General features: G+C 35.6%; 1 protein-coding gene across 1 annotated transcript in view; it reads left to right on the top strand.

Annotated features, from left to right (window-relative positions):
• The window catches only part of GUCY2F (guanylate cyclase 2F, retinal), a gene marked incomplete at both ends in the record, with an annotated part of 92,860 nt that overhangs the window by 38,754 nt on the left and 39,979 nt on the right, over nt 1-14,127 (top strand). The window contains 3 exon segments of the mRNA XM_079123607.1: nt 1,744-1,873; nt 8,149-8,196; nt 8,198-8,239. Of these exon segments, the coding sequence (XP_078979733.1) occupies nt 1,744-1,873; nt 8,149-8,196; nt 8,198-8,239 (220 nt within the window).

Consider the following 14,127-nt stretch of genomic DNA (forward strand, 5'->3'; position numbering starts at 1 on the left):
CTCAGAACCCATCTGGTCCCAGACTTTTCTTTGTTGGTAGGCTTTTGACGACTTCTTCAATTTCATTACCTGTGAAATTGATCTATTTAAATTGTGTATGTCCTCCTGGTTCAGTTTAGGTAATTCATATGTCTCTAGAAACTTGTTGATGTCTTCAAGATTTTCTATTTTGTTGGAGTATAGATTTTCAAAATAGCTTCTAATTATGTTTTGTATTTCACTTGTGTCTGTCGAGATATTTCCTTGTTCATTCCAAATTTTAATCATTTGAGTTTTCTTTCTCCTTCTCTTTGTTAGTGTGGCTAAGGGTTTATCAATTTTGTTTATTTTTTCAAAGAGCCAACTATTTATTTTGTCAATTTTTTGGATTGTTTCTTTTGTTTCAATTTCATTGATTTCAGCTCTGATTTTAACTATTTCCTGTCTTCTACTACTTTTGGTGTTGCTCTGCTGTTCTTTTTCTAGGGCTTTGAGCTGTAGTGTTAGGTCATTTATTTGTTGATTTTTTCTTCTTTTATTGAAATGCAATCCTTGAAATTAATCTTCCTCTAAGAACTGCTTTCATAGTGTCCCAGAGATTTTGATATGATGTTTCTTTATTCTCATTTACCTCTAAGAATTTTTTAATTTCCTTCCTGATGTCTTCTTTTATCAATTCATCATACAATAGCGTATTATTTAATCTCCAGGTGTTGGATTAGTTTCTTTTTTTACTCTGTCATTTATTTCTAATTTCAATCCATTATGATCTGATAGAATACAAGGTAGTGTCTCTATCTTCTTGTATTTGCTAACATTAGCTTTGTGGCATAAAATATGGTCTATTTTTGAGAAGGATCCATGTGCTGCTGAGAAGAAGGTGTATTCGCTCTTTGTTGGATGGTATACTCTATAAATATCTGCTATGTCTAAATTATTGATAGTGTTATTGAGATCTATGGTTTCTTTGTTCAATTTTTGTTTGGAGGATCTGTGCAGTGGTGATAGAGGTGTGTTAAAGTCACCTAGTATTATTGTGTTGTGGTCTGTTTGGTCCCTGGAATTGAGAAGGATTGGTTTAAAATACATGGATGAGCCACTGTTTGGGGCATAAATATTTATAATTGTTATGTCTTGCTGATTTATGCTTCCCTTAAGCAGTATGAAATGACCTTCTTTATCCCTTCTGACTAACTTTGGCTTGAAGTCCACATTATTGGAAATGAGGATGGATACTCCAGCTTTTTTGCTGTGTCCGTGTGCATGGTATGTTTTTCCCCATCCTTTCACCTTTAGTCTATGGGTATCTCTTTCTATGAGATGAGTCTCTTGCAGGCAGCATATTGTTGGATTTTTCTTTTTAATCCAATCTGCCAGTCTATGTCTTTTGATTGATGAGTTCAGGCCATTAACATTAAGGGTTATTGTTGAGATATGAATTGTTTTCCCAATCATTTGGCTCTTTTTTTTTTTTTTGACACCACTTGGTTTTCCCTTTATTTGGCTCTTCCTTTAGTTTACTTTCTTTTTTGGTGGTATGTGGAAGTTATGCTAAGTGTCAACCATGAACTAAAAAAAGTTTTGAAAGATAGGGAATATTAATCAATTCCATGTCTTCAAGTTTCAGTTCATATGGTTACTTCCTTTTGAATAAAAAAGAAAATAAAAACAAGATAAGCACAGTATCTATACCATAACTTATTATTCTGTCTTAAATCATGAGAATTTTGTTCATAACCTTCCTTTCCTATTCTTTTCACACAGAGGAAATCATGCCAGTGTAAGCTTCCAGATCATCTCAAAGATTCAAAGTGGGAAGTCCTCAAGGCTCTCATTTTCTTCGGTGAGTCTAGCTCCAGCTACCTATGAAGACTCCAACATAGCAATTTATGAGGTAGGACATCCAACAGCCATCTAATCCGCTGCCTTCTGGAGTTTTAAAATGGGGCAGTGATTTAGGCATCAGTCTTTGAGTAAAAATATTGAGACTTTTTGGTAATTCTTTCCATTTTTTTTTGTCTGTGTCCACTTACAAACTTGATTGGTTAGCATTTTTGACAATGACTTTCCTCAGTAGCTAATCTCCTTACTGATAACTTCATTTACATTTCAACTCTGTGCATTTACTGTGCATGTGGAAAAAAGTATTTGAGACCCAATGCTTAAACATATCACTATCTCAATGTTTTGTGTAGACATAAGGGACAAGAACATAATATGCAATAGAATAAATCGAAGACTAATAATAGAAGAAATGACTCCCTGTGCCTACACTTGGGATGAGTTTTCCAGAGACATACTGTGCAGTGTAGATCCGAGGGTACTACTTTTCTTAAAATTGTAGTTGATTTTCCTATACTTCTTATCCTCTAATATTATTGAAACTTTAAAAATATTCATTTATTTCTTTTACTTAGCCTATGTTACTTTCTGTTGGATAAAATATCAATCCTTTTATTTCACTGAATTTTCTCTTTCAAAATTTTAGAGGCTACTCCCTATCCCATGTTCTAAGATACTAGAATTTGGCAATCAGTACAAATCATTCATCAATTGAAGAGAGGACCTGTTTCTTCTCAGCAGGAAAGAGTTAAACAGGTGGTAAATAGGAAAAAAGACAGTCCTTCTGTCCCTCCTAAGTGAGACCTTCCCAGTGTGGTTTCTTGTTTTGAAGATACTCCCAAGAGCAACAAACACCCTCAACTTCAACAGTAACTGCAAAGAAAGTCCAAAACAAGAAATAATGACTTTTCAATTATGAACTACATTGTATTTTTCAAGAGTATGTTCCCCTCCACTAGATGAATAGTTCACAGGGCCTTGCTAAGATTTGAATGTGTCACCTCCAAAATTTAGATATTGAAATTTAATGACTAAATGTGGTGATATTAATAGATGGCTTTTTCAAAAGTTGATTAGGCCATGAGGACTCCTCCCTGATGAATAATATTAAAGTTCTTATGAAAGAGATGTCGTGTTGCATTTTCTTAGCTTTGCCTGCTACCTTCTGCCATGTGAAGACACAGTTTTCCTCCCCTTTAGAGGATACAGCAATGAGATGCCATCTTGGAAGTGAAGAAAATGCCCCCACTAGATAATCAAACATGCTCTTCTTTGATCTTGGACATCCCAGCCTCCAGAACTGTAAGGAATAAATTTCTGTTCTTTGTAAAGAACAGTCTCACAAATCGAATAAAACAGCCTACAACACCAAGATGACATGGCATATGCTTTTTCAATATACCTGAGAGCTTTGACTTAAATTCATAGCAGGAAGCCTCTGGATCTTACTAGGGATTTAATTTAATTAGAGAGATTTGCCTTAACTGTAAACTTGAATTATTGGGGAATTGGCAGCTCTACTCTATCAAGGACTAAAGGTAATATAAACTTTTGAATGTCAAATGGAATGGATTGGTGGCTTTATAAATGTATTAACACTTCTAAGATTTTGAAGTAAATCTTAGTAACTTTGGTTTTTCATCTGCGAAATAAGGGGTTTAACCGAATTCCTAATTCTGACTGCTCAATACAATGTCCTTGGGTAACTTAAAAATATTTGTACCTCAGCTCCCACTCCTAGCAATTCTGATTCATTTGGTGTGAAGTGGGGCCCAGGAAATATTATGTTTTTAAAGTTCTTGATATGTGCAGCTAGGCTTGATAATTGCTGGACTAGAAGACCTCTGAGGCCTCTTCTAGCATGGATATGCTATGATACTCTGATTCTATGGAAAAATTTATATGTTGAATTGTGGTATGTTTTATTTGGTGGGGTTGGAAGGTTATACTGTAGAATTGAGAAGGGGGAAAATAAACTTTTGCATGTAACTAACCTTTAAGAATCTGTCAGATATTTCCTTGTTTTGGAAAGAGGCAGGGAGCTGAGTTAGTTCCTGGAATGACTGTTAATCAGTCAGATCATGAATGTGTGGGTGTGTGTTGGGGGGTTATCTTTACAAAAGGAGATTGTCCAGGAAAATAACATCATATAGTAGAGTCAAGATCTGGGTGATGGCAGGGTGTGAAGGAATACAGCTAAGACTAGAAAACTGCCTGCTAGGGCTAAAGAAGTCTCTGGGAGGGAGCATAGGTCAAATGAATCAACAGATCAAACAAAGAGGTCTGGTGTGTCTTCTGAAATTTTCCTTCATTAGGAGTGCTTTAAAGAAGATGAATTGTCTAGTTTTGTTTAAAAACATCAAATTTTAATAAGACTTTTTATTGGAAGTCTTGGAATTTCCAGATAATGTACCAGATAATGTTATGAGTAGCAGATGTCTAATAACAAAGGACAGGCTTCTCTTGGATGTACCATGACATGAATTTATGTCATGTACTACAGTGACATAAATTCACATTTTCATTGTATATACAGATGCATAACCTTCAGAATTGCACAGTAACATTGGCCCTTATTTCACAAATACTGTTTGAAATGAGTAAAGGAAAGCCAGATGATATGACTGCTGGACAGAAAGAGTTGTGAATGACAGAGGTGGTGGGGACATGCTATGATCTGCTCTAATAGCCATAGACTAGGGAAGTTCAGGGTGAAGAGGGAAGGAGTGTAATTATGACACTCAGGAAGAGCCCACTGAATTCATCTTTTCTCTTCATTTTCTAACCCTTTGTGCCTCTCTACTTTTCAGCCTTTCCCTACATTTTCCTGTGTTTCACCTTAATGTTTCTTCCCATTCTTTTCCCTTTCCCAGAGCCTTTTTTCTGTCTCTGCACTTTCTTTCTTATAGATCTCTGTCTACCCCTCTCCCTTCCACCAATCATTTCCTCACTCTCTACACAGAGTCATAGATCATCAAAGCTCAAAAGGACCTAAGAAATCACCAAATAAGTCCAGCTCTATAGGTGGGGGAACTGAAGCTCAGGCTGATTAAGTGGCTGTGCTAAGGCCACCCTTGAGTTTGAAGCAGAGCCAGGTCTAGGACCTTGTTCTCTGTTTCTTAGTTAATACACCATGGCCTTAGTGAAAAACTGATGGACTTTAAATTACTTCTAAAAACTTTGGTGAATAGAGTTTGATGTTTCTTGCTCTTAATTAAAAAGTGAGTGATGAGTGAAGTATTTTATCATTCTCTCTTTTAAAAGAACAAAACAAAACAAATAGTGCATGTGTGGTGAAGATAAAACCTGCCCATTTACTCCCTTTTCCTCATTATTCTTGAAGTAGGATGCACACAGACTCAGTAAAAATTGGCTTATAAAGTTTGTGAGAATTATTTAAACCTTAAATACACAATTCCCCCAAGCAAAAGGGAGTCCCATACAGGGAAAGAGCAGCAAAGTGAAAGATGGAAGATCTTGGTTCAGTTCTGAATCTGTTGTTGCCTAGGCTTTTGAACTTAGACAAATTAATCTCATCAGGCTTCAGTTTCTTTATCAACTACGAAGGGATTGCATTAGGAACACCTAAGACCATTTCCAGACCTCAAATTTGGTGATTTGGCAGGAAAGAGCTATACTTAGTTACTTGTGGTATTTAATAATCTGGGCAGAATTCCAAGTCATATCTGCAGTAGGGTTGACTCCAGGAAGAAGGTATCAGGTGCCATCTGTAAGGCAGAATCAGGACTTACTGATGTTCAGGTTGTGCGCTGTGTAATGGATACCATTTGTAAGAGCATTCTATTTACAGTGATAGTATACACTAATGTATATGAGAGTGCTGCAGGAGTATTCACAGAGATTCTGGCCTCCCAGCTTAGTCCTGGAATGGGGTGAGGTACAGAACCTTCTGACATCTAAATCTATACCAGTGTACCCAACTATGAATACACGCAGTAACTGGTAAATACATGTGTACTTAAATATACACTATGTTGACTATGCCCCAGAAATTCCTTGAGGTTGATCCTCTACCCTGCCTAATATTCTTACAGAACCAATCCTAAATTCTACTCCCACTACTATAACCTGACTCCAAACCTGACAAAGAAGCCTTACTTAGCAGGGAGAGCTTGGTGATGTGTAGAACATCCATGCTGCAAGAGAAATTTGCTCCCTTGTGTCTGACAGATATGTGGGTAAATATGAGTATAGAACAAGGGAGCCACTAACTGTAGAAGAACTTTTTTGTACTTGCATAATTATTTTTTTGTACTTGAGAGAAAATGCTCACAAAGTTGCCATAGTGGTTAGTAATGACTACAGACTGAGAGACATCGTTGCAAATGTACTGAAGTTTTTTGTCTACCAGCTTATCCCATACATTGACTGATTTGGTAAAAATCGTAGTTAGAGATTTACTCTTTCAGTTTAAGATTTAATCTTTGATTCCTCTATAGGGTAAAGTCCTCCGAAGGGTGAAATTTCCGGTTTATAGTTGGGCCCTCCTGACTTCTATGAATGACTTTTAGATCTCTGGCTGAGATAGATGATGTTGAGAAAAACTTACTGAAAGGTTAATGGGGAGGTTATGAGTAATGGGAGTAAAACAGAGAATGAGATGAAAAAAAGCCTGGGGTGTTAAGTCACAAACTTTAACATGTACGAGAATCACAGAGGTCTTGAGAAAACACAGATAGCTAGACCCTCCTCCCCACACATAATTTCTGATTCCAAAAATGTTGGGTAGAACTTCATTATTGGTCTTTCTTACCAGTTCCCAGGTGAGGCTGATGGTGCTGATCCAAGGTCACACTTGGAGAATTGCTGGATCAAATATTTTGACCATTCTACTGCAGGCAGGCTCTGATCCTGGGCTACCATTCTGAACTCTATGAGCAATAAGCTTGGCTGGTGCAGTTTTCTCTAGCTGCTAAAGGTCTACTGGAGCCATTCCCTTGTTAAAGGGCTTTGAGCTCCTTGGCTAAAAGATGCTTTCTAACACAAAGTGCAGGCGAGTTAAGCCTGCAGCTCCTATTAGCCTTTGCCTCTGGCAGGTTTCCAGATGCACTGCTACAGCTGGATATATTCCTTAATAAGAAAGTGGTTACACTCTTTTATTTTCAAGATTTGATTGCACAGGGCTTACTGCTTTATTATCTCTACTTGATAACAAGTTGGTGCAGCCAGAAATGGAATCTCCAGGCTATAGGTAATAGATGTGAAAGCACTTGGAAGAGTAAAGAGCATTGTGCAAATGTAAGACATTATTATTAGAGAGAAACAGGAATCTCTGTTTGTATTGCTTTCTTAAAAAATTTGGGTTGAACAGAACTAAATAGGGTTTGATGATTGATGCATCCTTGAGGCTATGCATGGAAAAGAGAATTCTCTCTCAGGCACTGGTGTTAAAGTGAAGACAATAAAATAATTGTTGTTTTTGACTTGGAAATAGCCCTAGAAATAGCAATTTTATACTTTAAGAGTCAAGAATAAATGTACAACTGCAAAAAATGGGATCCTAATTAGAGTAAGTTATACTCCATGTATGTATAATATGTGAAAATACACTCTACTGTCATGTATATCTAAAAAGAACAAAAAATAATAAATTCTAATACCTGGATATGATTATTATACATCATGTACCTGTATTAAATCATCACACTATACTCCACAGATATGTAAAATTTAAAAAGTAAAGTAATTTTGAATGAAAAACTTCAGAAATACACTTCGAGTCTACATTACTTATATTACTATGTTATTACATTTGTGCATTGAAATAAAGAATGTTTAATCTACATTTAAACCAGTTTATGATTAAAGCATATAAACCCCCTAAAATGGCCTGTCCCACAAGAGAAAAATGGATCAAGGTAAATGCAGAAAACATTTGCTGCACTACATCTCCTGCCCTATGTCTCCCACCATGGATGCCTCAAGGCAGTGGGAATCGCAACCGCAGACCATCACCATTAATCACAGTAAACCTAGTGCTACATCACTTAGCTGTGAGTAAGTGAAATAACCTAGCACTTTCTGCAGTTACTTAAGTGAGGCATTGCATAAAGTCGTATCATTCCTTTTCTGTCTGCATACCTGCAATTGTTTCCCTGTCTTGAGTTAGCTTGTATTTTTAACTTTAATTTCTCTGCACAGTCTCATTTCAGCTCAGAATACAGAACTACCATGAGGTGGAGGATGGCCAAGGAGGAAAAAGTGTGTTTGTATTGATAGTATTACTGTAATCCGTTCTTGAGGAAGGGACCTTACTCTAAAGCTGCTGGCAATTCTCATCACTATTTTCTACCTTTTTCTTTCCAGGGTGACTGGATGTGGCTGAAACAGTTCCCTCCTGGAGATTTTGGAGACTTTAATGTCCATCAAATCAAGTGCAAATGATGTATTTGAAAAGGTATGAGAAACCCTCATTTATATACATTCCTACTAGGATTAGTCCTTTCTCCAAAGTAAGTAATACCAGCTGTTTAGGAACATTCCCTAAGAAATCTGTGCAGGGAAACTGTAGGGTTGTTACTGGCTTGGTGTGATCATGAGATGCAATGACAAAATTACAGGCTCTGGAATCAAAGAAACATGAAGGAATAAAATCCCAGCTCCACTGCTTAAGAGCTATATATTAATCAGGGCAAGTCACTTAAAGCCTCTGAGCCTTAATTTCCTTATTAGTAAAAAAAGAGCATAGTAATGTATACTTCCTACTACCTAGGTTCAGGTGAGTACTAAAAAATACAATTTATATAAAACTTCTTGCACATGTCCTGGCACACAACTTCTTTGTAAAATAGTATCTTTATGATTATTATCAATTAAATATACCACAATTATCCAAATTCCCATTATTCAGAACTGAAAAACCAACTAATTTCTGCTTAAAAATGATTATTTCCTTAACTCCACTAATTATGTTCAAAGAGTCCTTGATTAGTTTACTTAAGGAAGCAGGTTGTAGATAAGACAAGGATGATCCCTTCTGAATAATTTAAAATCTTGACTCCTCCTTAAACTTTGAGTCCATAAAAGATTTGTGGATATTGTATTAGGTTCCTTCAGACTTTCAAGAGCAGGCATTTAGAATGTGATTATAGATTTCTCCATATTTATGAAGCAGACAATTCAAATCATTCCAACAGATCTGAATGAGGCACTTGCTTCATCCAGAGCACTGTACAAGTAAGAAAACAAAGGAAACAGGGTAAGTGACTCATAGATATCCAGTGTTCTAGTAACAGTTATTTTAAAATAGCTTTTCTTTCTCCATTGAATTAACTTTACAACCTGGTGAAAAATTAACTTAGTGTATATGTGCACAAGCATTTTTGCATTCCCAATTCTGGTTCATTCACTCATTAGTATACCCTAATGCTAATATCACATCTTGATGATTACCATAGATCTAGAGAGTAAGTTCTGAAGTCCAGTGGTGTAAACCCTTCCAACTTGTTATTTTTCAGTTTAGTTTGGATATTGAAAATCCTTTAATATTTCAATAAAGTTTAGAATTAACTTGCCTGAGACTCCAATAAAGACTTCTGAAATTTTTGATGTGCATTGCAATTAATTAATAAATAAATCTAGGTAAAATAAACATCTGAGCAATATTGAGTCTGCAAATACATTAATGTGTATATATCCATTTATCTAGGGTTTCCTCAATTTTTCTCATCAATGTTTTGATGCTTTTCACATAGTGTTGATAGAAATGATGAGGGTGACATTTTTGCCATGTTTAGACTGAGGAAGAAAAGGATTCAGCATTTTACTCTTAGATCTAATGTTACCTGAAGAGTTTTCATGCCTATCCTTTTCCTTATAATTCTAATTTTCTATAAATTAATTTTTATCTTGAAAAAGTTTTCTATTTTTTAAGACTTTTTGCTACCTGTTTCAATGATTTCATGGTTTTATGCTTTCATTCTGTTAATATAGTATATCACATTGTTTAAAAAGAAGTATTGTACAAACCTCACTTAATATTTCTGGGATAAATTTCAGTTGGTTATGATATCCTTTTCATTGTGATTTTTATATATTGATGAATAATATTTGCTAACATTTTAAGGATTTTTGCATTTATTTTTATGATGAGAATGATATAATTTTCTTTTAATGTCTGTCAGTTTTATGTTTCAGGGTTATATTTGGCTTCATAAAGCAATTTTGGATGTTTTTGTTTACTGGAAGACTTGGTATAGAATTTGTATTATTAAAATTTTCATAAGCACTTTAGTCAATTTTTTCAGCACTGTGAACAAAAGACCTGACAACAACAATTAGGGGAGGAAAGGTTTATTTGACTCATAGTTCCAGAGGTCTTCATCCATAGACCCCCAGATCCATAGCCCTGCACCAAAGGTGATGCAGAACATCGTGGTGGAAGGTTGTAGTGGAGGAAAACAGCTCAGGATATGACAACAAGGAAGCAAAGAGAACTCCTCGCACACCAGGGACAAAATATAAGCCACAAAGGCACGCTCGCCAGTGACCCACCTCCACCAGTCACTCCCTACCTTGCTGCAGTTATCAGTCAGTTGATCTATATCAGTGGATTAATACACTGTTTAGGTTAAAGATCTCATAACATAATCATATTGATTATAAACTTTATTACATTGTCTTACATATGACCTTTTGTGTGGTACCTCATATCTAAACGGGAACAAAAAGTTTCATCAGTAAAATCACCTGATCCTAGGACTTTCTTTGTGGTAATGTTTTTAAAAACAAATTCAATTTCTTTGACAAATATAGGATTATTATTTTCTATTGTTCTAAGTTTGTTTGTTTGCTTTGGTACTGGGGGCTGAAACCAGGGGTGCTTAAACATTGAGCCACATCCCCAGCCCTTTCTTGTATTTTATTTAGAGTCAGGGTCTCACCAAATTAATTAGGATCTTGCTAAGTTGCTGAGGCTGGTTTTCAACTCATGATCCTCCTGCCTTAGCCTCCAAAAATGCTGGGATTACAGGCATGTGCCACCATACCTGTCCTATTTTTTCTAGGTTTAATGAACTGTGTTATTCAAGAAGTTCATCAATTTCTTTTAAGGTGTTTTTGTCATCATTAAGTTGTTTAAAAATTCCTTTCTCACTGATATTTATGAGGTTTGTAGTGGTACCACTTGCTTCATTCATGATATTGATAATTTGTATTTTTTTCTTAATCGGTCTTATTAGAGATTGATCAAACATTACATTTTTTCAAATAAAAGGATTTTACTTTATTTCTTCTTTTTCTGTTTTCTATTTGTATGATCTCTGCCCTTATTGTTATTATTTCCTTCTTTCTACTTATATTTGGTTTAACTTGTTCATCCTTTCCTAAGGTCTTGAGAAACAGAGATTATTAATTTTAAGCATTCTTTATTTTAACATCCATATTTCCCTTTAAGTTCTGTTGAGCTACATACTATAAATTTTAATATATTTTATTTTATTGCCTTTAGTTTGAAATAATTATAATTCTCATTTTATTTATTTATTTATTTATATGGGTACCAAGGATTGAACTCAGGGTCACTCAATCACTGAGCCACATCCCCAGCGCTATTTTGTATTTTATTTAGAGACAGGGTCTCACCAAGTTGCTTAGTGCCTCACTTCTGCTGAGGCTGGCTTTGAACTTTCAATCCTCCTGCCTCAGCCTCCTGAGCTGCTGGGATTACAGGGAAGCATCACTGTGCCTGGCTTTATTTCATTTTTGATCCACGTATTATTGTGAAACCTATTGCTTATTACCAGCTATTTGGAGCTCTTAAAGATATTACATTTAATAGAGTCCTTATTTAACTCTTGTGACTATGAGTTAAATAAACTATATCATTTGAAAATTCAATCTTTTAAAAATTCTAAATTTTTGCAGTTACATATGCGGTCTATCTTAGTCAATATTCCACATGCACACTAAATTAGTGGATATTGCACAGTTGTTAGTTGTAGAGTTCTATCAACATCAATTAGGTCACAATGGTTGATGGTGTAATTCAAATCTTCTGTGTTCTTATTGCATTTTATTAATACTTTTTATCAATTACTGTTAAAATTTCCCTATTATTCAGTTCTGTGAATTTTTTCTTCTTGTACTTTGAAACTCTGATTTTAAGTAGACATACATTAGTGTATGGGTAAATGTTTCTCTGCTGATATTCCATATCTGTGTATTTGTTTTGCTTGCCTATTAGATTCTCAAATGTATTTTTTAATTTTATGTGTTCTTTTTAGTTATACATGACAGTAGAGTGAATCTGACATATAATATATACATTGAGTATAACTTCCCATTCTTGTGGTTGTACATGATGTGGAGTTTTACCAGTCATGTATTCACATATGAACATAGGAAAGTGATGTCCCATTCATTCTACTGTCTTTCCCATTCCTATACCCTTTTTCTTCCCCCCACCCTGTCCAATTTGGTGAACCTCCATTCCTACCCTGACCCACCTATAGTAAATCAGCATCCCCATATCAAAGAGAACATTTGGCCTTTGTTTCTTTGGGATTGGCTTATTTCACTTAGCATGATATTCCCCAGTTCCATCCATTTACTGGCAAGTGCTATAATTTCATTCTTCTTTTGGCTGAGTAATATTCCATTGTGTATATGGACTGCATTTTCTTTATCCATTCATCTGTGGAAATGCACCTGTGTTGGTTCTATAGCTTAGCTGTTGTGAATTGAGCTGCTATGAACATTGATGTTGCAGCATCACTATAGTATGCTGAATTTAAGTCCTTTGGTATACACCAAGGAGTGGGATAACTGGGTCAAGTGGTGGTTCCATTGCAAGTTTTCTAAGGAATCTCCATACTGCTTTCCAGAGCGGTTGCACCAATTTGCAGTCCTGCCAGCAATGTATGAGTGTACCTTGTCCCCCACATCCTGGCCAACATTTATTGTTACTTGTATTCTTGATAATTGCCACTCTGACTGGAGCGAGATGAAATCTCAGTGTAGTTTTAATTTGCATTTCTCTAATTGATAGAGATGTTGAACTTTTTTTTCATGTATTTGTTGATCATTCATATTTCTTCTCCTGAGAAGTGCCTGTTTAATTCCTTTGCTCACTTTTTTTTTAGGGGGGTGGGTGCCAGGGATTGAACTCAGGGGCACTCAACCACTAAGCCACATCCCCAGCCCTATTTTGTATTTTATTTAGAAATAGTATATCACTAAATTGCTTAGCACCTCACTTTTGCTGAGGCTGACTTTGAACTTGAGATTCTCGTACCTCAGCCTTCCAAGCTCCTGGGATTATAGGCATGTGCCATTGTGCTCAGCTTTTGCCCATTTATCGACTGGGTTATTTGGGTTTTTCTTTTGTGTGTGTGTGTGTGTGATTTTACATGATGTGGTGTTTCACCGGTCATGTATTTATGTGTGAACATAGGAAAGTTATGTCTGATTCATTCTACTATATTAAGTTTTTGAGTTCTATATATATCCTGGAGATTAATGATCTATCTGAGATGCAGGCGGCAAAGATTTTCTTCCATTCTCTAGGCTCTCTCTTCATGTTCTTCATTGTTTCCTTTGCTGTGAAGAAACTTTTTAGTTTGATAAAATCCCATTTATTGATTCTTGATTTTACTTCTTGCACTTTTGGCGTCTTGTTGAGGAATTTGGTTCCTAAGACAATATGTTGGAGATTTGGGCCTACTTTTTCTTCTAAGAGGTGCAGGGTCTCTGTTCTAATGCCTAGGTCCTTGATCTACTTTGAGTTGAGTTTTGTGCAGGGTGAGAGATAGGGATCTAATTTCATATTCTATTACATATATATTTTCAGTTTCCCCAGCACCATTTGTTGAAGAAGCTATATTTTTTCCAATGCATGTTTATGGCAGCTTTGTCTAGTTTGAGATAATTGTATTTATGTGAATATGTCTCTGAGTCTTCTATTCTGTACCATTGGTCGACGTGTCTGTTTTGTTGCCAATTCCATGCTGTTTTTCTTATTACAGCTCTGTAGTAAAATTTAAGGTCTGGTATTGTGATGCCTCATGCTTCACTTTTCTTACTGAGGATTGCTTTCGTTATTCTTGGCCCCTTATTTTTACAAATGAATTTCACGAATGCTTTTTCTATGTCTATCAAGAACATCATTGAAAATGTAATAGGAATTGTATTAAATCTGTATAGTGCTTTTGGTAGTATGGCAGTTTTGACCACATTAATTCTGCCCATTCAAGAGCATGGGAGATATTTCCATCTTCTAAGGTCTTCTTCAATTTCTTTCTTTAGTGTTCTGTAGTTTTCATTGTAGAGATCTTTTGCCTCTTTTGT

Source organism: Sciurus vulgaris, assembly GCF_902686455.1.
Source record: "Sciurus vulgaris genome assembly, chromosome: X".
NCBI classification, from domain to species: Eukaryota; Metazoa; Chordata; class Mammalia; order Rodentia; family Sciuridae; genus Sciurus; species Sciurus vulgaris.